This window comes from Cyprinodon tularosa, unplaced genomic scaffold (assembly GCF_016077235.1).
Source record: "Cyprinodon tularosa strain WSP-4 unplaced genomic scaffold, ASM1607723v1 ctg499, whole genome shotgun sequence".
In the NCBI taxonomy this organism is placed as follows: domain Eukaryota; kingdom Metazoa; phylum Chordata; class Actinopteri; order Cyprinodontiformes; family Cyprinodontidae; genus Cyprinodon; species Cyprinodon tularosa.
The window spans coordinates 153294-181237 of record NW_024039228.1 but is presented as its reverse complement, the minus strand read 5'-3'; the positions used below and the strand labels follow the sequence as shown (position 1 = coordinate 181237).

The following is a 27944-nucleotide window of genomic DNA, read 5'->3' as shown; positions in this document are numbered from 1 at the left end:
CTTTTTACTTTTTACATATGTTTACTTCTACATTAGTTGGTTATTTTGAATGGGGAAAAAAAAAAACTACATTCTCTGTTTTAGTGTATGTTTCCAAGAGGAAGATCATGGATGATGCACCACTTCCTGCCTATGTAAACAAAAGTTTAAATACAAACCTGGAAAGAGTTTAAAGGTTTATAAAACATTGTTTTACTACAAGGTTTTGGAGATGAAGATGTTTTAAAATGGTATAATTTGCCCCCAGGTTAACCTTCGCCTCCACATCAATCTAAATGGGGAGTGGGATCTGCTACAGGTATATTAACTCCTTATAACCTAATAGCTTCATCAAATACCTGCATTTTCCTTTATAAATGTACTGAAAATTGGTTTAAACATGTTCTGTACAGGTAAACACTGGGATAGAAACGTCAAAAAAGCAAAGTTGGTTGTTGGGTTTGTAACACTTTTACCAAAAACATTATAATAAAAAAAAAACAAAGCAGAGACAATAAGGGCAATAAACAGGTAACATTTATCAGAGGAGTCTTTTCCCTTTAGGCTGAGGTAGAAGACAAACACATCAACATAAATTAGTGTGTGTTTCAGTTCGGTACCCTCATAGTGCTTTTTATTTTTTCCTTTTTTATGCTGTAAAGTGGTGACGTCTTTCCAAAACTGCCATAAAGCACAGTGGTGATTCACAGCTTTTGCGAAGGATGGACTTCAGTGAAAGCAGGGTCTATACTAATGACCTCTTAAACTTTGAGTCAGTGTGATGTTTTTGCTAACTCACTAGCAGACGCTTTTGTGAAATAAAACTGGGTTGTTTTAGTTATCTAAAAAAAAGTTGCTACGATTATGTGTGAATTGTCAGTAAATTAAACAAAAGAGACAAAGTCAGAAATCTGTGTCAGTTATGTTGGTGTTAGAAAGGAAAAGGACTGCATAATGTCAACCTGATGCACAGACGGGTTCTCTTTGGGTTGCTGGGAAACTCAGGTTATATTAAATGAAAGTTCTTCCTGTTTAACACAAATCTACACCATGTTGTCTGTGGAAGCCCAAGTCATCAAGTGGCAATGAGTTCAGCTGATGCAGCGTCAGGGTTTTAAATAGAGTCTTTGCACTTTGTGCAATTTTCATATTTAGCTCCGGGGAAAACTTGCAGATTAGGACAGTATCAGGTTCTCTGATCACAGTGTACCAGTATCTTTGGGTGGATTCTTCACAGCTGTGGTTGGTGGTGGTGGAGAATTGGTTTTAAGGCATAACTGCAGCAGTTTTCCACTTTTTGGAGATAGAAATAAGCAGGTAGGGGGATACTGTTGCTGTGTTTCAAACGCAAAGTGTGCAAATCCTTTATTGTCCAATACTGTGTTAATTCACCTGAACTTCTTCAGAGGCTCCTTTCTCTTCAAGTCCAGTTTTCTGTTGCTACTCCAGCTATGCCCCTTACCTTGCAGTGGGCCGGCTCTGACGTTGCTGAGGGGACTTGCTGTGTTCGGAGAGCCACTGGCGACAGATGTTCTGCATCACAGAGTCCTGTGCTCCTTCAGCTGCTTGCAGGACGTCCTGGACCAATGGGCCCGCCCGGCCAGGGTCAAGCTTTACAGCCAGCAGGTACGCTGGCCTCAGTTTACTGCACAGCAGGTAGGCTTTGATCTGCACACAAAAAAAAAAAAAAAAAAAAAAAAAAAAAAAAAGAGTCCTGAATGGTTCCATCACAATTGAACAGCTTTTCTGTTGAGTTTTTGAATTTAATATGACTGAATGTGAAGGATAAATCATGGCAGAGTCAGTATCAGTCTACCTTTGTTTCTGTGCTCTTTATCTCCAAGATGAGGGTTTCCAGTTCCTTGGCCTAAACCAAAACATAAAAAGCAATCCGAACATGTCAGTTTGTCCTGAAATGTAAAACATGTCAATGGAATGAGATGGGATATCAGTAGATATTATGGACTTATACTAAAATAATAATTATTTGTTTTGTATTTTAAACATAAATCATCCTATTCCAAAAGGAAAATTGTTTTCTTTTCTTACATTTCAAATTTTGCTTCCTTTATTTCCTGATACTTACATCTGCAGGTCCCTTATCTGCAATAGAGACACAGCTGAGGATGAGGGCGTCGCAGTCATGCCTGGTGGCCGTGCCTGACTCGCAGACGCATTTCAGGAGCTGCTTCACAGCTCCATACTGCCTCTGTCGGACAAGTCTGTGACCTGCTCGGGTGTAGACGGCCTGGGCCTCCAGCTGAAAGTCCTAAGAGAACATAAGAGAAAAAGAAAGGGTGAAACTGAACAAAGATTAAAAAAAACATCAAGTAAAAATTAAGCTACGTCCTCAGCTCTTATAAAACCATACCTGTATGACTCTGTAAGCAATGCCAAACCCTTCTTCAATGTTTTTTCCTCCAAGCATCACCTGCAAAACAACAAGTACAAAACAAGCAATGATTTAATAAACATATTTTTTTCACCTTAGATGCGTGAATCACATCTGGCTTTACCTTGCAGGCGACCTCAATCTTCATAGGGCTTCCACCAAACAGTGTTGGTGGTGAATTGGAAGACTTAGAGTGCGGTTTGATGGCCGCCGGGGCACCGGAGGACGACGCCGTCTCACAGCGATGCAGGAAACGGGTCACCTCCAGCTGGAGCTCGATTGTATTCATGTGCCTAAACAAAAACAAATTTAAACAGATATTTTTATGTTTCAAAACAAAGGGATTTAAAACGTCTGAGGACTGACAGCAGATACCTGGACACATCACTGGATGACATGGTCTTTCTAAAGGAGGTGACGGATGGTTTTCTCCTTCCTGCACCTCGGCTTTGCTGCTCCTGCAGGTATGTCTTCAGGTGCTCTTTAGCTCTAGCCAACCAGCGCTGAGCAAGAGTTCAGGTAAAAAGTCAGCCACGAGTTTAACTTGAACAAATCTGTCAGCAGAAAATAAAAGAATCTGGAAGTACCTGCTGCTCTCCCAGCTGTATGTACGAGCTTGCTCCAACAGTGAAGAAGCGAATGCAGGTCATGGCAGCGCGGACGTGGTCCTGTACAGAAAGAAACAGATTTTAACTTCAAAGTTAACAGTGATTGTAGAATCTAGATGTCTTTCTTAGACAGTAGTTAAAAAACAGGAATCTGCCTCTATGTGACAAAGGATAACAAAGAATGTCTTATCTGAATGAATTATACTTAATAAAACAGGATGAAGGTTTTAGTAGACATTTGAATTAGGGCTAAAAGCTATTAATCAACTATTACATAAACAGTAAACTGATTTGGGAAATTGATACGCTAACTGAATTATACAAACTCTAAAATGTGCCATTCACAGAAAAAAAAATATCTTTCAATATGGTCTATTCACAGCTAAAGGGGTGTTATTTTACCGTCACCTAAATACAATTCTGTTATCGAAAATGTAATGAACAAATTAATTAGCAAACTCTATCCGTCCATCCAAGACGCAATGTTGTGAAAACTACATTTAGCTTCTTTTTTTTTAGCTTTTTCCCAGGTCAAACTATTTGTAAATTATGAAAAGATAATTTACTAAAAAGTATCTCTTTTATTCATAAAAAACAACAATTATTAATAGCTGTAAAGGCCTTATATAAGGCCTTCATACCACTTAAAGAGGATTTTCTCTAATGGCAATGACACAGTACAGTATTACTGAGAAGTGGAATAACCAGTTTTGCAAATCCAAATACTGAATGTTATTCATTTTTGCAAACTAAGATTACTAAGAAGACTTTTCAAAATAAGAATTGTCCAACATAACTAAATATCAATGCTTTTGGTGGAAATTATGTTTCTACAAGACAATCTAGTACTTGGTGCAGCAGATGCTGGATAAGTTAGTTATAAGTTGGAGAGGAGGAAACGTAAAGAAGCATAGATATAGGTGTGCTGCTCAGCTAATATTAGAGTTTTTTAACTGAGCTAAAATGGCATTTTTAGCGTAATCAAAAAAAAAGCTATTGTTACACGTGAATACATTAACACTGGGCTTCCAAAAATGACTCAAAAAAGCTACCAGAGTCGATTCATGACCCAAACTATTAGTATACAAACATCTCTATGAAATTAGCTGACCACAGGGGATATAAAACTCTAAACAGCATCAACAACCAAAGTGATTTTGTTAATTCTGGGGTTATGCTTTCATATATTTAAGCACTTTAGGCTAAATTTGTATGCAAATGTTTCTGTAAATGATAAAAAAAAAAAATAAAATAGATAACTGCAATAAAAAAAAGAAAAAAATATATCAAAGCAGATCCTACCGTCATGAACTTCTGCAGCTGGTATAAGCAGTGATAGTATCCTTTCCGCTGCAGGAACTGGCATGCAGCAATTAGATAGCGGCTGCACGAGTCTAGGCTGGGGTCCAGTTTTACCATAATACCTTGCAGCATGCTGAAGTTTCCTCTTTCCAAACAGGGTTGCAGCACCCCCTCTAGAAACACCTCGTCAGGACACTCCTGAGGGTAAAAACAAATAGTTTAACAATAGAACACTGAAGAAATGGAAAACAATCCATAAACAAAGAGTCTTACCTTCCCTAGAAGATAATTCAGGGCCTCAGTTTCACAGTTATGGCGCATGTAGAAGCTGATGACGGCGAGGTGAGGGCCATATGTCTTCAAATAATAAAGGCACTCTTGGAAGAGGTAGCTGTTCTGAATGGGTACCTCTTGTCGCTCTGCAGGAACTACCTCGTTTAGAGCGTCCTCCAGCTCTCGAAGCGACGCCATAATGTCTTCACCATAAGACTGAGGAAGGAGACAAAAGGTTTCCACTTTGATCGAAATCAGTTTAAGAAAGAAGAGCTGAAATATCAAGTTTACCAAATTCAAACCAAAACTTTGAGTTTATAAAACAGTCGGACAACCTTTTCCAGAAGTTATGTTTTTCATGATTGTTTTGAATTGAGACAGAAACGGATTTCTACAACAATGCGGAAAAATGCTCAGAGCTGATTGAGAACTGAGTAGTATTTTATCACATATCAGTAGTAAACTGTGTTTCTTTTAAGCAATCAATGATTCTAGTTCAACCTGTTTTATTGATCAACCTAAAATGAGCAATAAGAATAGGGAAAATCCTGAAGTCTAAACATGTCAAACGAATGGAGGATGGGTGAAAATACAAAGGTTTCTCTGTTCACCTTGGCGTTGGCGGGCCGTCCAGTTGTCTCAAGGTGATGGACGACCTCCTGCAGCAACGGGGGCTCCAGTTTGAGCTGGTTTTGGTCCACCGGAGCCTTGAGGCAGCGGCCAAACTTCTCCCTCGCTCCTGAAAGGTTCCCAGCCTTCAGAGATGCCAGAGCCCACGCCTGCCATACACCACCAGGATCCAGGCCGCTCTTCGTCGACACCTAGCAATGTAACCAAACAACCAGAGGCATCAGAACCACATAGGCTCTTCCCTTTTCACAAAACTTATCCTAAAAGTGAATAACCTAAAAAGCCTGACCTCCACGGCTAGCTGGTAGTGCTCTGCCTCCAGCAGCTGATTGCGCAGACGTGTGACGGCAGCCGTCTCCAGGATGTCGTCCAGAGAGGGAATATATTTGTAATTGGCCGTCACCAAAATCTTGAGCACATCTACTTTACTGATGTAACTGTAAACATGAAGAATGAAGAGGAAGCTAAACATTAAAACAGAGAACCAAGAGACAAACAGTGATGGTGAGGATTTCACATAATTAGGAAATAATCTCTTCTGGTTTTAGGCAGGAATGATGATAGAACTCTAGTGACATAAAAATGTATTTGATCAAAATGATCCAGCTGTCCATCCTGTCATGGCTGATCAACATAGCTTGATAAACTGATCCTAATCACTCTTAGGATCAACAATGAGCCTATCAGTGACTGCTACAATATATATATATAAGGATTAAAGAAACAGGAAAGCATGAATCTAACAACTCAGAAATTTAGGAGGAAGCATTCAGGTTGTTTGGATTCTGTAATCCAGCCGTGTGTATCTGTATGATTTTAGTTAAATGTCTGGTCAGTTTGTGGACCTTTCGTTTCCTTTTGGAGGATTTTATGTCCAAATATCCATTAAAAAAAAGCTAGATAGATCTTTATGGCTATAAAAAAAACATGTGGTTCCTCTGTAGAAGACATGAAAGATAAGCAGAAGTGCACTTAAATATTAAAGTACAATTTTGTATTTAATAAAATCTAAACTAAAAACATGTACACTTAATTCCTGTCTGAAGGAGTTAGAGGAATCCATAAACTGATATGAAGAGGAGTGTGAAATCTCTGACTGGCTCTGCACTTCCTTTAGGGTTGCTGTGAAGTAGGCAGTGCTAAAGATTAAGTAAAAACTTTACGAATCACATCCTGTCATTAAAGCTACAGTGTGTAATTTTCAGCGACATCTAACGTACAGACTGCAGACCGCAGCAACATGAACATCTCCCCCCCACCGCTTCTCCCCCCCAACAGTACGGCGAGCGTTACGGGAGGAAATGTCTTCCACGACGTCCGCATCACCTACCTTCTCAAGTGATGAGGTTTGTTTACATAGATAATTTTACAGATAGTATTTCATTAGTCTGTGTAGGGTATAGATTTCAGTACCGTCTCAGTTCATCTCTCTCAACTTGCCGTAGTTACTTTCGAGCGTAATGGGCGATCTCGCAATCGCCAGTTTGTTGGCTCTGCGCTGCCGTAGCGCAAAGATGTCTGCCTCCATGGCTGCGAGACCCGCTCCTATGTAATTATAAATAACGAATTCTAAGGCAACGCAAATATTAAGGTTAAGAGGCTGAGCTCGTAGATGATGATAAATAACATAGTTATGTATAATATATTACATTTCTGACTGTATATCCCTGTAATTATTACACACTGTAGCTTTAAGTGTTGTCTTCCCGTATGCATTTTTTCCTCCAGCGTTTTTATTTGCATTACACTGTCAAAGGTAAAGCACAACAAAATTTACTCTCTGCATTTAACCCATATCCTTGGGGAGCAGTGGGCTGCCATTGTGCGGCATACAGGGAGCAGTGTAGGGTTAAGGGCATTTGCTCGGGGACCCAGAGTGGCAGTCTGAGGGAGTGGGTTTTGAACTCAAAACCTCAGGAGTGCCCTATGTCCTAACCACTAGGCAGCCACTCCCCCAGCTCATACGATGAGTAACAGCTTTGGAAATCATCGGATGTTGGGTTATTTCTCAGAAAGTTCTTCATATCAGACCTTTAGTCACATTCTTCTTCCCCTCTTACCCAACAGCTCATAAAAATCAAATGTTAAAAATGCATAAACTCCATAATAATGCTTTTATTCTGCATCCAACATTGATGCGTTGCCTTATAACATCACAACTTTCTAAAACTTTATTCTCCCTCTCATATCGGAGTGAAACAAAACAACCAAACAAATGTAGACTGGCTCAAATAGTGAGCGAAGATCAGGTCCTACCTGTCGCATAAAGCCAGGTTGTGGCTCTGACCGACTTTAACGAACATCAACTTGGCGCTGAAAAGTAGCCGCCGCATGATGTCAGTGAGCAGGCAGGCGTCCACCTCTGGGTTGGTTAGTTTACGGGACAGAGAGCGGCAGTGGTTGATGAGCTGGTGGCCGCAGGCAGCTTGGTCGCTGTGCAGAGACAAAATGGCCACACAGAGGTGTGCGCTGGGAGCCTGGAGATGTAAGCAGAACAGACGTTGAGTTAAAAAAACTGACAAAGTATCTGACACTTTAAACGCTTTAAAGATGACAAACACATCATCAAAAAGGGACCAATGATGGAAAAATCACTTTTATGCACATAGTTGTACTTCCATTTGGAGCTCTCAGTTTTGGTAGTTAGGAAACATTTTGTTGGTACCTGGAAAACAAGCCTGATTATGACATCAAATCAGGATTTCATAATTGGGAGATTTTTTTTTTTTTTACAGTTTTAAAAAACATCTCAACTAGTTTGACTGAGCCTGTGCTGCTGTGGAAAGCAGAGAGGGCAAACATTCCTGCCTATGTTAAGACTTGCAGCAATAATCGCAGTGAAAGGTGCTTCTACGAATCACCGACTTGGGAGGGGAAAACATCTGCCTGTTTTGAAAGGTTGGAAATACTGACGCAATTAAAAGCTCGATAAAGAACTTTAAAGATTGTTTTTGGAACCCAATGGGTGTGAATACTTCTTCAAGTCATGTCGACGAACAAGGAAAACTCAGCTGTGCAAATTTGAACCTGCTCATAGTAGAAGCCAGTCCGCAGCAGCTGGTTCTCAGCGGGGTCTGTGCTCAGACTGAACTGTCGGTGGACCACTTCAGGTAGATGCAGCATCCCATCCAGAGCTTCCTGAGAGACGACTGGGCTTCCGATAACTGCATCGAAACACAAAAGTCAGACAGAACTCTGTAAGTGAGCTTTCACAGAACGCTTTCATTTCAAAAACTTACCCTGAGGAAAAACCAACACAACAAAAAAGCACCAACGGTTATCAAATAAACATATAAGGTAGAGAGGGTCAACTTACTTTCAGCAGAATCGGATTCATCCTCAGAACTGCAAAAAAAAAAAAAAAGTAAGAATGTTGATTTACAAGTGATCAAACCTGTTCCTCACAGAAGCCCTGATCAGAGGTCAGAGATCTTAATGAGTCTTAGAAAAATGTATCTGTTATCATTTTTATTTTTTAAGTTACAGACCTCTGGCCCGCCGGGAATGTTTAACCCATTTAGGCCGGGAAAGCATTACCGCATTTCTACCATTCAAGCCGGGGGTGCTGTTGCGTCATTCTACCATTGACGCCGGGAGAGCATATAAGTCAAGCAAGAAGAAAGAAGTTTTTTTCAAGCAAACATGGAGGAGTTTGACAGAGAAGAGTTGTCGGAAGGCAGTGATTTTGAGGAGTGTGTCGGCTTTGATGACGGTATAGATGAAATGATGACTTTGAACGCGCTGAACCAATCGAACTACCAGCGCAATGCACGGAGTGTTTTCAACCGCACACCTGGAGTGAAAGTTGATTTGCCTGCAGACGCCACACCGCTGCAGGCATTTGAGCATATTTTTAATGAAGAACTTTGGATGCATCTAGTTACCGAGACGAATAGGTACAGTGACCAAACAAACCAAACTCCAACAAGAGCAAAGATGGCAAAGTGGTCACCCGTGACTGTGACGGAGATGAAGACATTTATTGGGCTGTGTATGTAAACCTCTCTTCAGGACGCAGTTCCCCCAAAATATGTCCCGGGACAGATTTGTGGCCATCTGGAGGTAGGTTGTATGCAATTTATAACACAGACATATGCATTATTATGCATAATAATACTGTTAATAAGTAATCATCAGATAGTTATTTATGTAATGTTTGTTCTTTATTTTGAAAACGTTTTATATTGCACATTCTCAATGAAGACATGATCACATATGGAAAAAATAAAAGGTTGAATTTTTTTTTTTTTTTGATTACTGCTTTTCACATTTTTTTTTTTGGAAGAATTTCAAAGATAAAATATATTTTGAGTTCTATCTGCTACAGAAGCTGAGATATCAATAATTAAGGCGTTGACACAGTTGCTGAATTTACAGAAAAACTTCAGGTTTTAGGGGTATTTTTTAAAATCGGCCATAGGTTTTTAAGGTGTTTTTTCCAGGCGTTTTAGGCCTAAATGGGTTAAGTGTTCTAAATGGGGAGAGCAAATATATCTCTCAGGGCCTTTTATTATCCAGCTATTCTGCCGTAGGTGACTGATAACTTCTGACTCTTCCTGATAACTTCTGACCACTCCTGTTATTCTTTTTGAAGTCTGATAATAAAAGCAGCAGGAAAGAGAGGTTCTGGTAGAGTTGACCACAGACTCCTCAGTGGGTCTGGCATCTCTCCTTTCCTGCAGGAAAGCTAATTGCTTTGTTTGGTTTTCATTTCTAGGACAATACGGGGTTATTATTATTAACCCTATCAGTGAGTTTATGTTGCATATATGCTGATTGCTTGAACTCGACAAGCACTTTGCATATAAAGTTGATAAAAAAATAGATTTTTGATTCATTAGTTGCCTATATTATAGCTCAAATAGCCATCTATAAAGAGGAACTCACGCTGGGTGAAAGTAGACGTAACACTGGTCACAGACTCTGACTTCCTCTCCTGGACATCCATCCACCAGCATCTTATGCTCTGAGCATGTGCTGCAAACCAGGCGGCCACATCGCCGGCAGTGATGCCGTCTGTTGAACTGCAGACAGAAAGATACAGAGACAGCAGAAATATTCAGGTGAATTCCTCTAGTTGCCAGAAAGATATGGAATATTTACACCAATATTTCTATCAGATATAAGTCCTTTGTTTTTATTTGGTTAATCCAAATAAAATAAAGGATTTAATTCATTTGACAACACTGATAACTTCCTATTTCTCAGCCAAAATAAAATCTGCAGCTAATCTGGATCCATTAATTTTCCTCCTCTTGGGTTCTGTTGTTCTGACCACTGACCATGGTGAACCGCTCCCGCCGGCAGACCATGCACGTGCCGTGCTTGGTGTCTGGGACCCAGTCCTTCTGGGCCGGGGGCTGGTCCGGAGGCTGGAACTTGGCAGATGAACGCTGGCGCCGCTCCGATGATCCTCGATCCTTTTCCCTTTCCGAGCCGCTAGCAGACAGGGTGTGCGTAGGGTTGCTGTCTGCAATAGAAAAGAAGGGAAGTAAAGCTGAAGAGAACATGGACCAAAAAGAAACCAGTTGATCGCTTTTCTTACTTGAGGAAGAAGATGGAGAGTCAATTCGGGTGAACGACTGAGAACTGAGCTCTTGAGCAGGGCACTGCAGCAGCGCATCCTGAAGGCTGATCACAGAGTCTGGAAATTAAAAAGACGTGTTTTTTGTTGCTTAAATGCAGTGTAGACTGGGATTTAACCCTAATTAGAAAAACAAAACAAAAAACTGCAGCCCCAACCTGAACGAGACCTCTCTTTGGGGGCACATGAGAAGTCGAGAGCTTTGGAGGCATATTCTGCTAGAAGCTTATCTATGTCTTCTGCGGTGAAGCCAGCCTCCTGACCAACCAGCAGACTCTTTAGGGTTTTCACCGCCACCTCTGCCCACTCTACCTTCAGATTCATCAACAGCTGCTCCAGCATCAGCAGCGGTTCTGAAAGCAGGGAGAAATACTCCTGCCTGGAGGCTGGGGGGAGAGTCAGGAGTACCTGGAGGAAGAAACATATCCATGCATTGTAAACGTAACAGAAAACAACAGGGCTGAACAGGAAATAAGCCATCGAGAAGAATTCAGACTATGAAAACCAAACATTTCAAACTTGCAGATAACACATGATAGGGACAGTTTGTTTCCTTTGAAATTGTGAAACTTTAAAAACAGATGAGTTCAGGAACATGTAATCTTAAAGCTATGACTCCCTTCGTCATGGTAAACTGGGTGTGTTGTTTTTCAAAGAAAATTACCTCACAGGAGCGCGTGCATTATAGGAACCAGTTAGGTTTCCTGTGTTATATGCAAACAGGCATGCATGCACAGGCCTGGGAAAATGAACTGCACACTGGTGATGTACAAAAGCTTTAAAATAACTAAACTTCATTTTGTTTTAATAACTTGGTTTGAAGTATGACGCATAGATCTGTTTTATTTAACCACTCGCTAAATAAGCTGGACGGAGATTTTATCCTGTAACTCACGCACAGTGAGCAGAATGTAGAGGATGTCAACAAAAAAATAAAAAATAAAAAAACACCTCCATGGCAACCCTTACATTTCCTCAACAAGCCAACATTTGCCATTGACCTCACCGAACTCTATTCGGACCTTAACTGGAACTGTGTCCAGTTTTCAGTTACAAACCCTCATGTCGAGTGTTAAGAACAGAGGATGTGTGATGCTGTGGGCCTGATTCTCTCCTAAAGGCATGAGATGTGAGATGTGCATGAATTCAGGATCTGTTTGAATCACCAGGCGATTTAAAACTAAGCAGATTAGTGGCTCCAAAAGCCATGGCTAAATCTCACCAAAATGGCCGCCAATGATTTAGTTAAAAACAGCTAATATCTGTTCTGAAAATAAATGTTACACTGGTTAAATAAAACCAAACCTAATTCTGATTTTTTCTTAACTTTTAGCGTTAAATTTAACTTTCATGTCATCTTTTACATGTTTACCAGATATGTTTTTTATTGAATGGATCATTTCTGAAAGGTCAAGAAACCGACCAACCTTAGAGCCCAGGTGAAGGGCATGGATATGCCGACGACGCGCTGGAGACACCTGTCTCTGGAAATGAAGAGTAAGGTAGTCAGCCAGGAAGTGGCAAGCGGCCAATCCAGGACGCCGATCCAGGGCGTGCTCACAAACATCGAGGCCCACCGCAACATCTGGGATGCCTTCAAGTAGCTAAAGGGACAAATTAGAGACATAGTAATCATTTGTTCTTTTTTTTTTTTTCCAGGGTGGAATTTATCGGGAATAGACCTTTAATCCACATGGGGTAAAATTTATACATGCAGGCTCAATTTTGGAACTTCTAAGAAACCTTTGGTTTAGTTAAAGCAGGGTTCAGATCAGGACTTTGTGTAGGCCTTCTTTAGAAAGTCCAAATCAGTTCAGTTGGTAAAAAAAATCTATTTCCTGGAGAAAGAATATTCTAAACTCATTTTTAGAAACCACCAATGCTGTATGAAATTGTCTCATTAGGTCAGTCCTTTGGGAAAGTTTGTATGTATAACCCAAGGATTCTACTTTCTAAACAAAGTGAAGACGATCAATGTTTAAATTGTTTTGAAATTTTCATTGGTTTTTACTGTTATTCAGTTTTGACTGCTGGTTTGATTTGTTTATAGCATTTGCCAGATAGTTTAGTTTTCTTCTTTGACAAAGCTTAGTTTCAGGTTAGTTTTTTACTCTTTTTTTATGTAATATGAAAACAATATTTAAACTTATCTCAGATAAGGACCGACCTCTTCAGCAACACAAATGACCTTACTGCTGTAGCTGCCAAATGCTAATATAATGTGGTACAACAACAAAAAGACTAGAACAGAAACCACAAATTAGACCCCAGCAAGGCAGGAGGAGGGAAGCACGGGGCCGCTGGTGTCCGGGCTACTGTTACCAGGTCAGGTTTGGTCGCTCCGTCCCCTACCCCGACCAGCCACGGAGCTTACGGCTCGGTTCTGTTGCACTGTAGTCGACTAAAATCCCGGATGATTTTGAAATTCCCCCAGGACATTTTTGAGGTATGAAAAGTAGGACATGTCCAGGAAAAAGAGGACGTCTGGTCACCCTATCCACAATTAAAAGCAGCAAGAGCAGCAAAAACATGCATGCTGCTTCATTTTTTTATGCTTGTACAAGTTTAATTCTGACTCACGGCTGACGCATCTTTGCTGCCCCTAGCTACGCGGTGGAAAAGTGGGTCTGATGCGTGTTGGGTGGAGCTATCCCATCCTTTCTTTGCCTGTAACAATGGCAGCTATAATTGTTGTGATCAGTGGGTAAAAAGTAGTTTGAATCTATTTTGAAGTGAGTAAGTCCACCTGAAAACATCGTCAGTGCAGTCAGTTTATCCAGACTACCATCCTGCCCTCAAATATTTCTGTCAGACCCATGTACACAGGTGGTGCGCTGTCACTAGGAATCCAATTCAACAGCATCCTCTGGCCCGGACGCCTCCTTGCGGTTTGCCGCTGCGGCTGGAAGGCGTTTTTTTCACGTATGTAATCCAAACTACAGGCACCAGAATAATAAAAGTGAACATGTTTTGCCGCCAGTTTAAGTAAATTTAGGCGTTAATAAACCGTTTCAGAGGAGTTATCATAGTGCTCTGCATCATCAGTGCTGCCTGTCTCCCTGCCAGTTCTGAGATCAGTGACGCGATGCAGACAGCATGCACGTTCATGTGTTTTGAAGACGTGGCTTCGAGGGGTGGTCTGAAGGGAGAGGCATGGTTGTGTATGTTCAAAAATATAACTTGCTGGAACCTTTTTTCCAACATCTCCAACTGCACCTTTAATGCATTATGATAAAACGTAAACTAAGAATGTTGTCTCTTAAAATTCAGTTAATTACAAATCGCTTTCTTCTTACAACAGTTTCGGTTAGCTTTTGTTTGTTTTTTTTGCTAGGTTTACTGTTCATTTTGATTTTAGTTAATAAACATTTTTTTATACTAGTTTTTGTCATTTTGCCTAGTTTAGTTAACGTTAACCATGGAGCAGATTTTTTAAAGACAGTTGCTCTTTCCAAGATGAGTTGTCACCTACAAATAAGCTTCCAGTACATTGAAAGTATAATATATGCAAATCCTACCAAGCATTGGTAACTTATCCGATGTAGAGACTCCAGTTTGATTGTTGGAGGTTTACTGTAATGGTTCTAACCTGAAGAGCTTCATCCATCTGTTCCATTTCCAGCAGATATAGCAGATGCTCAGCCTGCATCTGCCGCTTCAGCTGCTCAGAGACGGGAAAGAGTTCAATCCACTGCTTACAAAGAGAAAATTCCTGTAAAAACAGAAAAAAACTGGTTAATTTCTGTATTTTTAAAATGCCAAATCCTTACAGTTGTATAGTTTTAAGCAGTGTTTGTTTCTCTAATTAAAACCTTGTACCCACTTTTGCCTCGAGGATCATCGACAGCATTGACTCAGGGTTAGTTTTGGATTCCGTCCTCAGCTCCTGCCAAGTTTTCCAAGGTAAGGAGGGCCGCAAGGTCATCATCTACGATGGGATAAGACAAAGATAAGACTTAAAAGGCAACAAAGCAGAAACAGTTCTTTGCTTTAATCACTGTTTAAAATAATGCATATCAGAGTAGCCTTACCCATTGGTAGATGCCTAATTCTGTCCTCCTTAGCTCAAGGTCTGTTCTCAGAGAGCTTTGTGTGTTTAGGTCATTAAGGCAAAAGTCAATCAGCTCCAGACAGTCTGACAGAGGCCACCGCTCAAGAGCCTGGAGAACAACGCGAGCTCGCAGGTCAGCGTCTTGCACCCGGAACAGCTGACCAACACCTTCGGACTCTGTTATCAAATAGAATTATAAAAATAAAGAGCTCATTTACATTTCAACATTTCATTTGGGGAATATATCAGTTTGAATCTGAGGGCTTTCTTACTAACAAGTCAATAAAATCAATCTATAATGCTGCACAGCAACCAGAACTACACCACTTCAGGTTTGATGCCTTTTAAGTAACAATAGCGATATCACTAAAACAGATTATCACTAAAACAACTGGAACAAAAACAGGATGAAGATTTTTTTCTCTCCATTGCATTTCATTAAAAACATCCAGAAATAGAAGTAACTAACTTTTTGAGTTTGAATAGAGTTACAAGGTAGAAACATAAGCTTTGAAGCAGATTCAATTACGACCATTTTATGCTTTATATTCATAAAAATTTAAATTGGAAGAATGAACTTAAAACACTTTTAATCCAAACTGGAAATCTGAAAATCCCCGTCAGCAAGACAGTGAATCATCCTGGTCTCTCACAGTCACTATGCAGCATCTCCATCACTTTAAGCCTTAAAACCATGTTATTTACATGTTTTGACTCCTCACCTTCTAAAGCAGCGCAGACAAGTAGGTGGTCTGTGAGCTCCTTCTGCTGGCTGCCTCCCTGCCCGTACAGCTCCAGCAGACTGAGGGCTCGCTCCACGTTTTTAGACACCAGAGCATTTTTAAAGGCCTCGGCAGCCAGTGCCTGAGTCGCCTCTTCTTGAGGCCCACAGAGCAGGAGACCGATGAGCGGTTTCCCACAGATAGCACCTCCCAGCCCAGCAGGCCCTTCCTCCTCCTCGCCTAATGCGATCCCCAGCACAGGTTCCACCATAGTCTGGAGGTAAGCCCTCAGAATCGGAAATTCCCTCAGGAGGCCGTCCGCCTCTCGAGAAATCTGCTCACTGTCGAGGACAACCTCCTTCTTGCCGCTGCGGAAATATCCAGATAACCCAGATGATTTTGTACGTGTCATTTCTCCTTTACACGCGCTTAAACATGCCAGAGCGGCAAGAATAGGAGAGCGAGATTTAAGGAAAGACAGGGCTGAAGCGGTGAGGAGAAAGGTGTTTGAGGACGATGAGGTTGAGGAGGATGAAGAGATGGAGGACTGAGATGGTGGTGATGTGGAAAGGTTAATTGGGGAAGAGAAGGGGTCGTCCGCTGAGGCTTCGGACTCAGAGCTGACATCAGACAGAGGTTCGGTCATTCCCAGCGCGTTGCTATAACCCTGAGCGTGTGTTTGAAGCAGCACAGATAAACTGTCAACACTGAAGGCTACATCAGCTTTCTTCCCCTGATCAGAGTCTCCTTCAGCAGCCGGACAGGAGCTCCACAAAGGCAGAGCCTCGCAGCATCTCTGAACAATGACCTGCTGGATGCTCAGCCGAAGCCCCTCCTGCTGCAGAACCGACAGAACTCTGGAGATTAAATAGAAACAGAAACAATGAAATTAAACAACTGTAAAACAGCAGCGAGTATTAAAAAACATCATCCTTCCTAATAGTTTCACATTTTAACACAAAATGTTTACTGTGTTGGTATTTTAACCTCTTTATTCTGATACCTTAAAAAAAACAATTATGAAAAAGGGTATCAAAAAAAGATCTGTTACCATAACACACAGTAACAGCATTATGCTAAAGGGATGATCTTCATTAGGAGTTAGGGAGGCTCCGGCAAAAAGCCATTTCACCCTGAGCATAGCTACTGTAAATAAATGTCGTTTAGAGCTGCAACTATAACATAACCTTAAAATAAAACACAACTATTTCTTATAGTTAAATATCTGATATAGGAGACATATGTTCCCATTTTATTAAACAACAGTCAGTTCAAATTTTCTAGTTTTTAACTCTATAAGAATAAATGCGTTATGTTTGAGTTTTGTCTACATTATTGGTGTGATATGTTTGTTCCTGAAAAACCTCATTTGTACAACCAGACATATGTAGTGAACAGAAAATCTGTAATAAATTACCCAGAAATGCCAAATGTTTTTAAATTTTTCAGAATTTACAAGATAGTTTTACAGACCTAAATAAAAAAGTTCTGTTTTTCTGAATAAAGAAAATTACTTTAATAAAACAATGAATAAAATATTTTTTGTATGGTAGAGGGTCCACAGAGGCACAAGTTGCAGACCCCTGACTTACTGGAGACCTAATTAGAAAGGACAGAAAGGCAGAGTGCTGCTAAATACAGTATAACAATTACAGATGCTCTCCATTCAGTTTGACTGAAGATTATATATTTTGCAAGAGCAATTAGAGAAACTTCTAACCATATTTTCCCTTTAAATAAAGGCCTTACTGATTGCTCTGATTGGTGGGATTTAAGTTCAGCTAAAATACCAGAACAAGATTTAATATGTGTACCTGTCAGGAGAGACCTGTCTGTCAAACAGAAGGTGGGAGACAAGTTGAAACGGAGTTTGGCGCAAAACCAGGAGGGGGTTCCCAAGCTTCACTTGACTTCTTTGGTCTAAGGAAGGACAATAAGCAGAGATAATAAAAAACAAACAACTGATCCAGCTGGCAGAAGGAAGAGACAGATAATGGTACCTTCTGAAGAGAGGCTTCGCACCAACACAGAGGCCAGTGTGTTGATGTAGTCGAGGAAACTGCGAACATAATCTGGCCTTTCAAGGGCTCCTTCTGGCTCAAAGGGGCAAAGCTGGTCCAGAGAACGAAGGAGCTGCTTCATGCTGGAACGAACAGGGTTAGCATCCAGCTCCGACTGCTTCAGACTCGCCTGTTCAACCAGCAGTGTCAAAATACTGCTGTCCACGCTGCCCTCTGTTGAATAACGCATACAGTCAGACACAGAACAGGAATAGGTCGATCTAACCTGGCATTAATAAAAACAATGTGTTCAATTGATGGAAACAAACCAGTCGGATCGACAGCAGCGCTCAGAATTTGTAGCGGGTTCTCCAGACGTTGGGTTAGACTAAGTCGGGCCGCAATGCTCTCCTCACTCAGTGTTGGGTGGCAGGAGAGCAGCACTTCCTGAATGCAGCAACCAAATGGGAAGGAAAACACCTGGTCCTCCCCGACTGACTCTGCAAGCAAAACAGACCAACCAACACATTATTAATAAAGATCTTTTCACACAGATTTCTATTTGAGTTCTGAAATCAGCTGAATGGATCTAATTATATAAAAAAAGGAACCTTGATATTTTCAATTTTTTTAATGGATCCTTTCCTTTTAATGTTCCTTTGATGTGTCATCTTAATTTTACTTAGTTTCTTATTTCTTAAGAATCAACTGTACTTGTGCAGATATGAAATATAATGTTTTACAACTGCATCCAAATACACTAATAATTATTAGGTGAATCCATAGGAATTGATGTCAGGCAGGAACCAATTCAAATATTCTGCCTCTTGGAAGATCAAATATTCAATGGTGCAGACAAAGAGCCTGCATAGCATACCAATAAAAATTTAAAAAAATTCTAAAAGTAATTTTAGAATTTGATCATTGCTGCAACATTTGTGTAGTAGCTGAATTCTGGAGCATTAGTACAAACATGCCGTACATGTAGCATCTCAAAGTTACAAAGCTCTGGCCACTGATTTAATAGAGAAACTCTAATAAGACTTTGTGGTAGCCTGGCTTAGATGGATATTGAATGATGTATGCTTTGGTATCAGATGTAAAATAGGACTTAGTGAGTCTTACTGCATCAGTATTAAATGTTAAGTTTCTCTATTCACCTGTTTTGATGGAAGGCTTATGAGTGGCTGAATGATTCAGAATCTTGTTGATCTGCTGCAACACCATTGGAAATCCACAGATCCCTTCTGAATGAGGCACTTTACAGTCAGTTCTTACTCCTTGGGAAGCACAGAAAAATTGTTAAATAATAGAAAAACACACCAATTTTAACTATATATAAATGCACCTCTTATGTTACATAACACACTAAACAAATTCAATAAAGTTCATACCCCGCGCTTCAAGGCTGCTGGTGAGCCTGCGCTCCGCAGTGTCCAGAAGCTGCCGAGATGTTTTCCAGAGCTGGCAGTGGCAACAAGCTAGGTCGAAAGCAGCCATGGCTGCTGGGCTGAGCTCCTCAAGCAGTTTGTACAGAAGGGTGGAGGTGTCAGAGGAGCAGAAGCTCATCCAGTATCCTTCCTCCAGGCAGGACAGCGGATGAGCAGGGGTGCTGAGGAGGCGGTCTGCAATGTCTGAGATGGAATAAAAAGCAACTCCTGAAGGGAAACAGAAGAAAAGCATTAAAATGTAGTTAATGTGACAAATGCAAAAAAAATAAAAATAAAAATGCAAATAAACATCTAACCTGCTGCGGCGGCACTACCGATAGCCTGCAACGTTGAGCGACCACTGCTGCCCAGCCGACTTCTCCCTGCACCTGGAGCCGCGGCTAAACCCAAGCCCTCAGAGGAAGACGATGAGGAAGACATAGACTGGCTTTCCATCTTCTGCTCCACTTGGACCAACTCCACCAGAACTTCTTTATAGCGCTCCATGAAGGCCAGCTCTCCACAACAGGTAGCCCCCTCCAGGTCAAAAACTAAAGACACCTGGAAAGAATCAAAGAAAGCTCTAATTTGCAAAACCAGAAATTAGCCATCAGGCCCTTACTATAGCAGCAGAGACAAAACTATTTAGCAAAATAGATCTGCAATTAATTGTTTCACAGATGACTAGAGACCTGATGTGCCTGCATGAAGTTTCCCCGACGGATGCAGGAAATCAGCAGAGATTCTGGAGGAGACAACATGGCAGGAACCAACCAGCTGTGAGAACCTCCACACGGACAAAGCTCCAGCTCCGCACACCCTGCCAGGGGCACCCCACCACCATCTGGTACATAAAGATGAAAAGCTATTACCCATTTTTACAAGCAGCCTCCAAAAACACAGAAAAATAGGATTTATTAATGAAATATAGCACATTCAATTAACATTTAAATGTAATACATTTTTAGGTCTTGTACAAAAAGAAAATGACATGCTGCAAGCAAATTTAGCTGGACTTACTTGTAAAGTGCTTCATAAACTGTTTAAGACTCTCTTAATGTATTTAGATATTTAGTTGGATTTTATGTCACACCAATTCACAGATGTGCGTCAGTGTGAAGTGGATTAAAAAAAATGTTTTTCTGATTCGCAGAAATCCCATCTCCTTGAATCAATACTTTTTAGAACCAGCTTCAAGTGTAACTACACCTTCCTAACTTCTGACATGTTTCTGAGACAACTTTGCAGAACTTCTTGGTTGAATTATGGTGTCAAGCTTATTTTACTGGGCCATTCTCATAAGAGAGGATGCTTTAATTTAACCTTTCTGTTTTTTAGGTTGCTGTCCTGAACTCCTATCACGCTAAAGTGATCTGCAGCTTTTCCTTTGGGACTTTATTCTCCACTCTAACAAGCTTCCATGTCCCTGCTAAAGAAAACAGCCCCATACTGCCACTACAAACCCAACCACCAACAGTCCTATCAATGGAACGAGGACCTCTATATCTGCTCCATTGTTAACTGGTCTAACACTTTAGCTGTTATTTCCTCAGCTTAATCCATCTCCCCATCACTTCAAAAGGGTTTTAAACTGGATTTTAATGGAGCATTTCTAAATGCTAACTAAAGAAATCTATTTTTGGTCACTTAAAGTTTAATTCCCTGAATCTTTGGTTCTGGTAATTCATTGGGATCTAAAATATTTGTTCTCAGTCACCTGATGCACTTGTGCTAACTTCTCCGTTATGTTTCTCTGCAGAAGTTTGCCTCTCGGCAGGTTGCCTCGCCGGTTTCCTCCTCTTCCTCACACTTGACCTTTTGCTGCATCCCAGAGTAGCAGCAGTAGAACTATATGTTGACATCTGAATGGGACTTTCTGAACCTGCAAGAATAGCAACCATTAATTAATCCACAATTAGTTTAAACTGTGAGCTCTTAGGCACATGGACACAGTTGGATGTTGAACATAAACCACTTTGTGATTCCCATGGAAAATACAGCTGATTATTTCTCACCATCTGTAGTGGTCTGGTTGCTGGTGATGATTTGCAGCCTCCACTGGGCCTCTGCGGTGCGTTTAGATAACCTCTGCAGGCGGGCTCCAAACGTCTCGGCCGTTACAGAACAGCCCAGACTCGCCACTGCCTCAGCCTCCCGAGGCAGCGCTCTTCCCTCTTCCTGTCCTTTCTGCTGACCCACCACACACATGCCCTCCAATCCTTCTTTTAGCAGCTTTAAAAAACCCTCCATGGCAGTGACATCTACCAGAAACCCTCTGCAGCCATGAAGGCAGTGGCTTAGGTCCAAGTGTCCACCATGAGCTGCTGCTAAACAAAGACGAGGCTTAGGGCTTTCCTGGCTGCTGCTTTCAGCCTCATCTGAGCTGGATTTTCTCGCCTCCGCATTTGTTTCTGTTGGTCTCGACAAGCTTTCGGATTGAGTCTCATGACCCGTGTTTGGGTTGGAGCTGGAGTCTTTTTGTAAGTGTTGGACAAAGTCAGAGGTGGATAGAAAGAGAAGGGAGAAGATATTCTCCAGGAGCTCCAGGCGGAACATGGCAGGCACAGTCTCCAGGTACAACTGACACTCTGATAAATAGTGCTGAAACATATAATGGCAACCTGGGAAAGAGAAACCGACATCTTTAAGTGATATCACAGATGATCGTGTTTCAAATGGATCTGAAACCAGCAACGAGAATTTCTATTTCCAAAACTGTGATCAATCTACAGCTCCTACCTTCTGAGGAAGCTGAAGTTCTGTTTGTGTCCGTTTCAGCTCCTTGGTGATGCTGCTTAGACTCACACTCGGCACAATTGGAGTATTTATGGAAGTTCACACACAGAGCATAGATTGCATACTTCATGGCACAGAATCCCTGAAACAAAACAATGTTCCTCTGCACACCAGAACTTTGACTGACCGCGTTTTCTGAAAGAAATCAAAACAAGGAACCAAAGGAAAGCTTTAATATTTCACACCATGAGATTTTCAAGGGACTAACTGGGAAAATGCACACTATTAACCTGTTTCGGGTGAATTTGGCAGTTGCTGTAGTAGATCTAGTATCCTGTGCTCTTCATACTCAGCCAAAGGAGTCAAGGAGTGCAGAATATAAAGAGCTGAATGATTGTCCAGAGTCTGTAGTTGTGCTTGCAGCGCTTCCATGGATACCCCCCTGCACACACAGACCCAGACTTAAACTAAGAATGTAAAAAAAAAAAAAAAAAAAATTGTCTTTGAAACACTGACCAAAAAAAAAAAGAAAAGGAAAAGTGTTCTTACGGATTGTTGATCTTGCACCACTCTAGAACCCCAAGTTGAGATGACAACAGATTACAGAAATGCTGAAGAACCGAGTCATTGGCTGAACCCTGAAGAAATTAGAAGTTAAAGAATAAACAAAAGACTCTCAAAGCAATTCAGCCAAAATGAAAATATCAATGTTCTTAGAACCTAGTTTGTATTGGAAGCTAGTTAAGCAACTTGTTTTTATGCACTTCTGGTCAGCTGGCTAAAGCAGCTCCAATCATCTCACTTATGATGTAATGTTGTAAAACGCCACCTAACAGTCAACACTTTTAAGGACTATCTAAAGATAATCCCCAATTTTCATCCTAAAAATTATGACAATTGAAAATGTCATCAATATTTTGTTCTACACATGTTGAAAGACTCCCCACCGTTTATGATTGCACCTTGGCACTAGAATTAGATTTTGGCTTCAGCATTTCTGTATTTCGGGATTATTTTTGTGCATCTAAAAGTGCAGCCTCATGTCATCATGCAGCTGCCTTCAGCATACGCCTGCCCCCTGCTGGCCCAGCAGTATAAAAGCAAACAGCAAGGCCACCTCTGCACTGTTATCAACATATACAATCCATTGATTTGGTTCCTATATTTAGCTTGTTGCCATAATATATTTAATATAAAAAAAGAGAAGAAATTAAGTGCATACACATTCCTTTTATTTATTCAATTTTGGGCTCTTATAGTACCTCCTCTTTAGGAGTGAATATATCAGTCTGCTGAATACTGGACACATGCAAGTTGCCAGCATTTTAATAAAGAAAATAAGCTGTTCTGCTAAACAATCTGCTCTTTAATCCAAAATGCTCCAAAAGAAAATGCTATCAAATCAGTCCAATAATTACTTCATTTATAAGCTGAGTTTATTTGGATGATTTTGTTCAATCAAATAGTGACCTTTCATGATGGTTGCTCAAAATGTCCTTGTAAAGCCCATTAAAGACCACTAAAGGTGCACAAAGAATTAATAAAACATGAAGGAGAATATGTTGTGGCCCAAATCATGTCTGCGTTTGAATTTATGGGATGTGTCCTCTGAGGGTCAGATTCAGAGGCCGATTACGTCATAGCTCTGCGCCGAGGTCTGGTAAGATTTCAAGATTCCTTGTTATGCGGCCTACAAATGCTTCCAGCTTTTTGGCCGATTTGAAGGATGGGTCCGATGTATCCTTTCTATCCTTGTTTATTCCAGGATTCATCGAGACCAAGCAAGTCGGCTGCTCCTTGATCAAAGGAAAAAGGTACTTGCCGCCAAACAGTGGTGAATATTGGAAGTTCAGTTTAATATGATAGAAGTATGAATAGTTAAGTGAATAGTTCCATCTGAAATTAATAAAAATAGGTGTTTTAATGGTTATTGTGTCAGATATGTGGCAGGTAATATTTGATTTACAGTAATCTGTTACTGTGTACATGGGATTGGCTGTAATTTAAGGACAGATTCTAATAGATCTGTAGTGTGGGGCCTATAAATCAGATATTTTAATTTTTAAAGTTTTTAAAATGTTTTGCTATTTTGCACAATTTGCTTAACTAAGAATTTTTTCTTGTTGAAAATAGAGATTTTGCAGATATATTTTTTTATAAATACATTGTTTAGATTCAGTTATCTTTCCACCCCACAGATGTGGACCTTAGAAAAATGTATAAGAAAAACATACAGTAATAGTGAAGAGTTAAAAAGATAAACAATAAAATACTATACTGAAAATAGTTTTTAACAATATAAAAACTGTGCACCTGGAGAAAAAATAACCAATATGCAGCTATGGACATTTTTACAGTAATGGATTTTTGAAAATAGCAACATCAGAGATGTGCAAAATGACAGGAGCAGGTTATTTCACTGACTAAGGTTAATATCATTACATTTGCTTTTATTTGTTCATTCTCCCAGTGGTTGTCACCTTTATTCCACTCTGTATTCACATGAGTGTAGTAGTCTTTGTTCACTTTACAATAAAAAAAAAGAAAAATTAAAAAGAAAACAGTTTTGAAAAGTTCGGTATTCATTCTTTTCCCGCTTTGTGTGTCAACTCTCACGGATATTAAGTGACAGAGCGTACCGCAGAGAAAGACACAGAATGCTAGACCTGTTTGAATTCACAGCCAAAACTCTTGGAAGACGCAGCCCATAAATTTAAACTCACCCCATGTATGAGTCTTGGTAGCATACGCTATAGGTTTGGGACCTCCCTGCCATGAGACATGCACACAGGTGAAGATGCACCTGTTGGCAACGTAGCTCGATGCTCAATGGGACGTTTTGCTTTTTTGCTTTGATCAGACGGGTTTTCTATGATCCGCACAGACAGGATATGTTTCCCCAATTCAGAAAAAAAAACTTTAAACTTTTTTATTCTTATAGGGCAGCCGCTTAAAACCTCTCTGCTCTAAGTTTTAGCTCAGTGTTCATAATTATTCTCATATTGGATAAATTAATAGGTAATTCTATACATAATTGTATTTACGGTACATGACACTAAGCCGGTTCATCTTTATAAACAGCTGAATGTGAAATTACATTTATTAGGCTATTATTTATTTGCTGCTACTATAACTTTTACTTCTATAATTTGTGATTTTATTATTTTATGAAACAAAGTAAAAAAATATTCCTACTAATGCAACATGTAGCAGTAGTAGGAATAAAATCTGATTCTGTGTTTATACATAAAAGAGACCAGGTTATAAGAAAAAAGTAAAGGTTGCCCTATTACAAAAAAAAAAAGTATAGAAATTTATTTAGTATTTATTCAGTATTAGTAGCAGTGTGAACAAACCTGCTCTTTGTGGAGGATGTTAACAAAGGTCTGAGCAGAGTTGAGGCTGCGACACTGCGTCCATCCCAGCAGCAGCAGCAGGCGAGACAGCGGCCGAAACTCCAGCTGCAGTAAAACTTTCAATCCACTAAAATCTTCATGTTTCATCAGGTCCAGTCCACTGACCTACAGATCACAACGGTCTGATATTATGACACCGGATTGTATTTTTCAACTTAATCATGATGAAGCTGGTAAAAAAAAACAAATCTGGCTGTAGATTTCTTTTTTCAGGAGTAAACTCACCAAAACCTGCTCGAGAAAATGCTTCCCACTACTAAGGCACTCAAAAAAGATGGTCCTCCAAGCAGAACGACGGTCGTTATAGCAACACAGACTGAGGGCAAGCTTCTCAGCTTCTGGTAGGTCCACTAAAAAAGGGGGATAGAAAAAAATAAAAATAATTATATGTATCTTTTTTCTTTTTAGAAAAAAAAAAAAAGAAAACATGCCATGCTTCCATTGCGATTACATACGTTTCATTTTCTGTAATGATAACACTTTTACATATGAACCAAAGCAAACATTTTTGATTTGATCGAATAAAGATCAAAACTTTACACTGAAGAAACTTCACTGGCCCACATTCACTTTATGGTACTTAAATCAACCCATCTTTTGTTTTCTCTGAGCCCAGATGCAAATAAGGTTTATCTTTCAAATAAATTCAGCAGATTTTCTATCTAAAATGGCTCCACCACATAAAAATGCTTTCCAGTAGATGTCCTGTAAACTTTGAGACACCCAAGAACAGGAAGCGTTTTCTTCCATGCATACGTAGAGCAGTCGTATCGATCTGCACATTTCATGAGCCTCTGAACTCAGGTAATGTTTATGCAAACAAATAAATGATTTCTCTGCAGAAACAAAGAGCTGGCCGCATGAGAGGAAATCTAATGCTCTTCCTCTGTCTCCACGAAATGGATCCCACTTTTACCATTAGGACCGGTAGATATGGTAAAAACAAAAAAATGAAAACACAAACAAAATCCTTGACTGCTATTTAAAAGTAGCACCATTGAGAAAAGGTATGTCTTATCACTAAACTGTACATAGCAACAGCATTTAACCAATTTTTTTGATTAAAAAAAACTCTCTGGGTGTATTTTCAGGGTAGCAATCTAGCAGGAAAATGAGCTTCTACCAAAGCCAGAAGTGTTTTGGTCCCTTTAATATGGTTTCTATCTGGATTATTTTGCAGCACATATCTTCCCATCAACACTAACCATCTTTAATGCACTTGAGTGAATCAAATTAAAATTAAGACAACTTTGAATCTCTCTGTTTGATTATTTTGAAGAGAGTATATACTTGGACTTGTTAGTTTTGAACTGGCTCAAAACAAATAAACTGAATTAATATGTACTTAACTCCAGGGGGTCTCTAAGATGCATTACTAAACAAAACAAAAAACAGCTTAAAGAACCAGGGACTCAATAGACAGGTTCTGAAAAACGATCAAAATTATTACAGTACTGAAAAATCAAATATTAAGATGATCCAAAGACATTCAGAGCAGATGGCAACTATATCACAAACACAATTGCAGTAAAGGAACACTGCACAAATCCCTGAAAATGCAATCTTAGCTGTGAGACATGGTGGTGGCAGTCTCATGCTGTGAAGATGCTTTGACTGAGCAGGAAAAGGAAGGTTAATCACAGCTAATTTGAAGTGGATCAGTTCTATAAATGCAAATAGTTACTTTCTTTAAGACACTCAGGGCAGCTGAATATACAAAAATTTGGTTTAGTTTTTCTTTCACCTGGAAATTCCATCTTTTGCTGATCTATTATAGGGATGGATTGCATTTGTAATATAATAGCAAAAAAAAAAAGTAAAAAGAAATTGCAGAGAAACTATATTTTTCTTCAAGTTACATTTAAAAATATTTTTTTCACACCCCAGGCCTTTAAGTAGCAGTAATATTCTTAAACTGAGTTTGACATCTCTAGTAGAGTGAGTTGCAGCTGGCGTGCAGATCCACGCATGCGAGCTAGAGGTAAGCACTTTTCCACACCACATTGAAGTCCTGCCACAGAGAATTCTGGAGAAGAGAGCGTTTAAGGCCACAAACACAATAAACCATGGGGCCAAACACGACTCCCTCAAAATAAAATAACAATTTAGATTGAAAAAAGAATCACAAGTTTGTTTCTTTTTGCTAAATAACAACTGAAAATTGTAATGAAAGCATAACAGACAAAAATCTAAGGCTATTGAATCCGTTTGTATTGTGCTGTCTGACTTTGTTTATTCTGCTCAAATATGTGGTTAAGCAGCAGACAACCCCCCCACCAAATTAGAAAAGAGAAGAAACAAAAGACAGCTGCAGCCATCAGTTTTACTGACAGCAGTCGAAATGTGGTAAAGCTGTGAGGCTGAAGAAGCAGAAGTGTAATTAGAAAAGGGGAAAAAGATTAAGTCAACATTTCTTCCCCCAACGCTATGAATGGCAACCTATTTTAAAGCAATAATTATCTTTTATCTTATTAACATAAAAACAGTCAGGCTTCATCAACACTGTGCTTTTTTTGTGTTTGTGTTTTAGCTACGATTTAGGGTTTATAATTTTTGTATACCAAATATTCATGTATAGATTTCATTTTTGTAATTCCCCTACTATGCTGATAATGCATAGAAGGGGAATTACTATGGTCTGGGTTTTTTCTTTCTTAACTGTTCAGCACTTATAAATTTATTCTGTAAAGTTTCTTATTTTTTCTTATCCTTTGTACCTTTGTGTAAATCCTCATGCTTCAAGATACCATTTGTATTTATTTTCTTTATTCTGTTTGTACAAAATCATTAGCATCATTTCAACACATTTGACTTTGCAAAT

At 39.9% G+C, this 27944-nt stretch overlaps 1 protein-coding gene across 2 annotated transcripts in view; it reads right to left on the bottom strand.

Annotated features, from left to right (window-relative positions):
- The window catches only part of zfyve26 (zinc finger, FYVE domain containing 26), a 34831-nt gene continuing 6887 nt past the window's right edge, over positions 1-27944 (bottom strand). Inside the window, exons 7-43 of one of the 2 annotated variants that reach the window (XM_038302742.1) lie at positions 25349-25473; positions 25064-25228; positions 22257-22345; positions 21998-22149; positions 21711-21902; positions 20987-21592; positions 20689-20853; positions 19664-19815; positions 19289-19532; positions 18936-19199; positions 18702-18821; positions 17871-18041; positions 17542-17775; positions 17356-17461; positions 15542-16398; positions 14800-14996; positions 14592-14696; positions 14358-14480; positions 12196-12372; positions 10927-11176; positions 10730-10828; positions 10467-10654; positions 10072-10208; positions 8501-8529; positions 8212-8348; positions 7441-7661; positions 5474-5621; positions 5158-5375; positions 4555-4771; positions 4282-4479; positions 2959-3039; positions 2747-2874; positions 2496-2664; positions 2351-2410; positions 2066-2248; positions 1796-1846; positions 1-1647 (exon numbers count right to left, since the gene is read on the bottom strand). In XM_038302742.1, coding sequence (XP_038158670.1) covers positions 1438-1647; positions 1796-1846; positions 2066-2248; positions 2351-2410; positions 2496-2664; positions 2747-2874; positions 2959-3039; positions 4282-4479; positions 4555-4771; positions 5158-5375; positions 5474-5621; positions 7441-7661; positions 8212-8348; positions 8501-8529; positions 10072-10208; positions 10467-10654; positions 10730-10828; positions 10927-11176; positions 12196-12372; positions 14358-14480; positions 14592-14696; positions 14800-14996; positions 15542-16398; positions 17356-17461; positions 17542-17775; positions 17871-18041; positions 18702-18821; positions 18936-19199; positions 19289-19532; positions 19664-19815; positions 20689-20853; positions 20987-21592; positions 21711-21902; positions 21998-22149; positions 22257-22345; positions 25064-25228; positions 25349-25473 — 6968 coding nt within the window. In that variant the 3' untranslated portion in view covers positions 1-1437. The remainder of the gene's footprint in view (positions 1648-1795; positions 1847-2065; positions 2249-2350; positions 2411-2495; positions 2665-2746; positions 2875-2958; positions 3040-4281; positions 4480-4554; positions 4772-5157; positions 5376-5473; positions 5622-7440; positions 7662-8211; positions 8349-8500; positions 8530-10071; positions 10209-10466; positions 10655-10729; positions 10829-10926; positions 11177-12195; positions 12373-14357; positions 14481-14591; positions 14697-14799; positions 14997-15541; positions 16399-17355; positions 17462-17541; positions 17776-17870; positions 18042-18701; positions 18822-18935; positions 19200-19288; positions 19533-19663; positions 19816-20688; positions 20854-20986; positions 21593-21710; positions 21903-21997; positions 22150-22256; positions 22346-25063; positions 25229-25348; positions 25474-27944) is intronic. The other variant, XM_038302744.1, reaches the window with a different exon arrangement.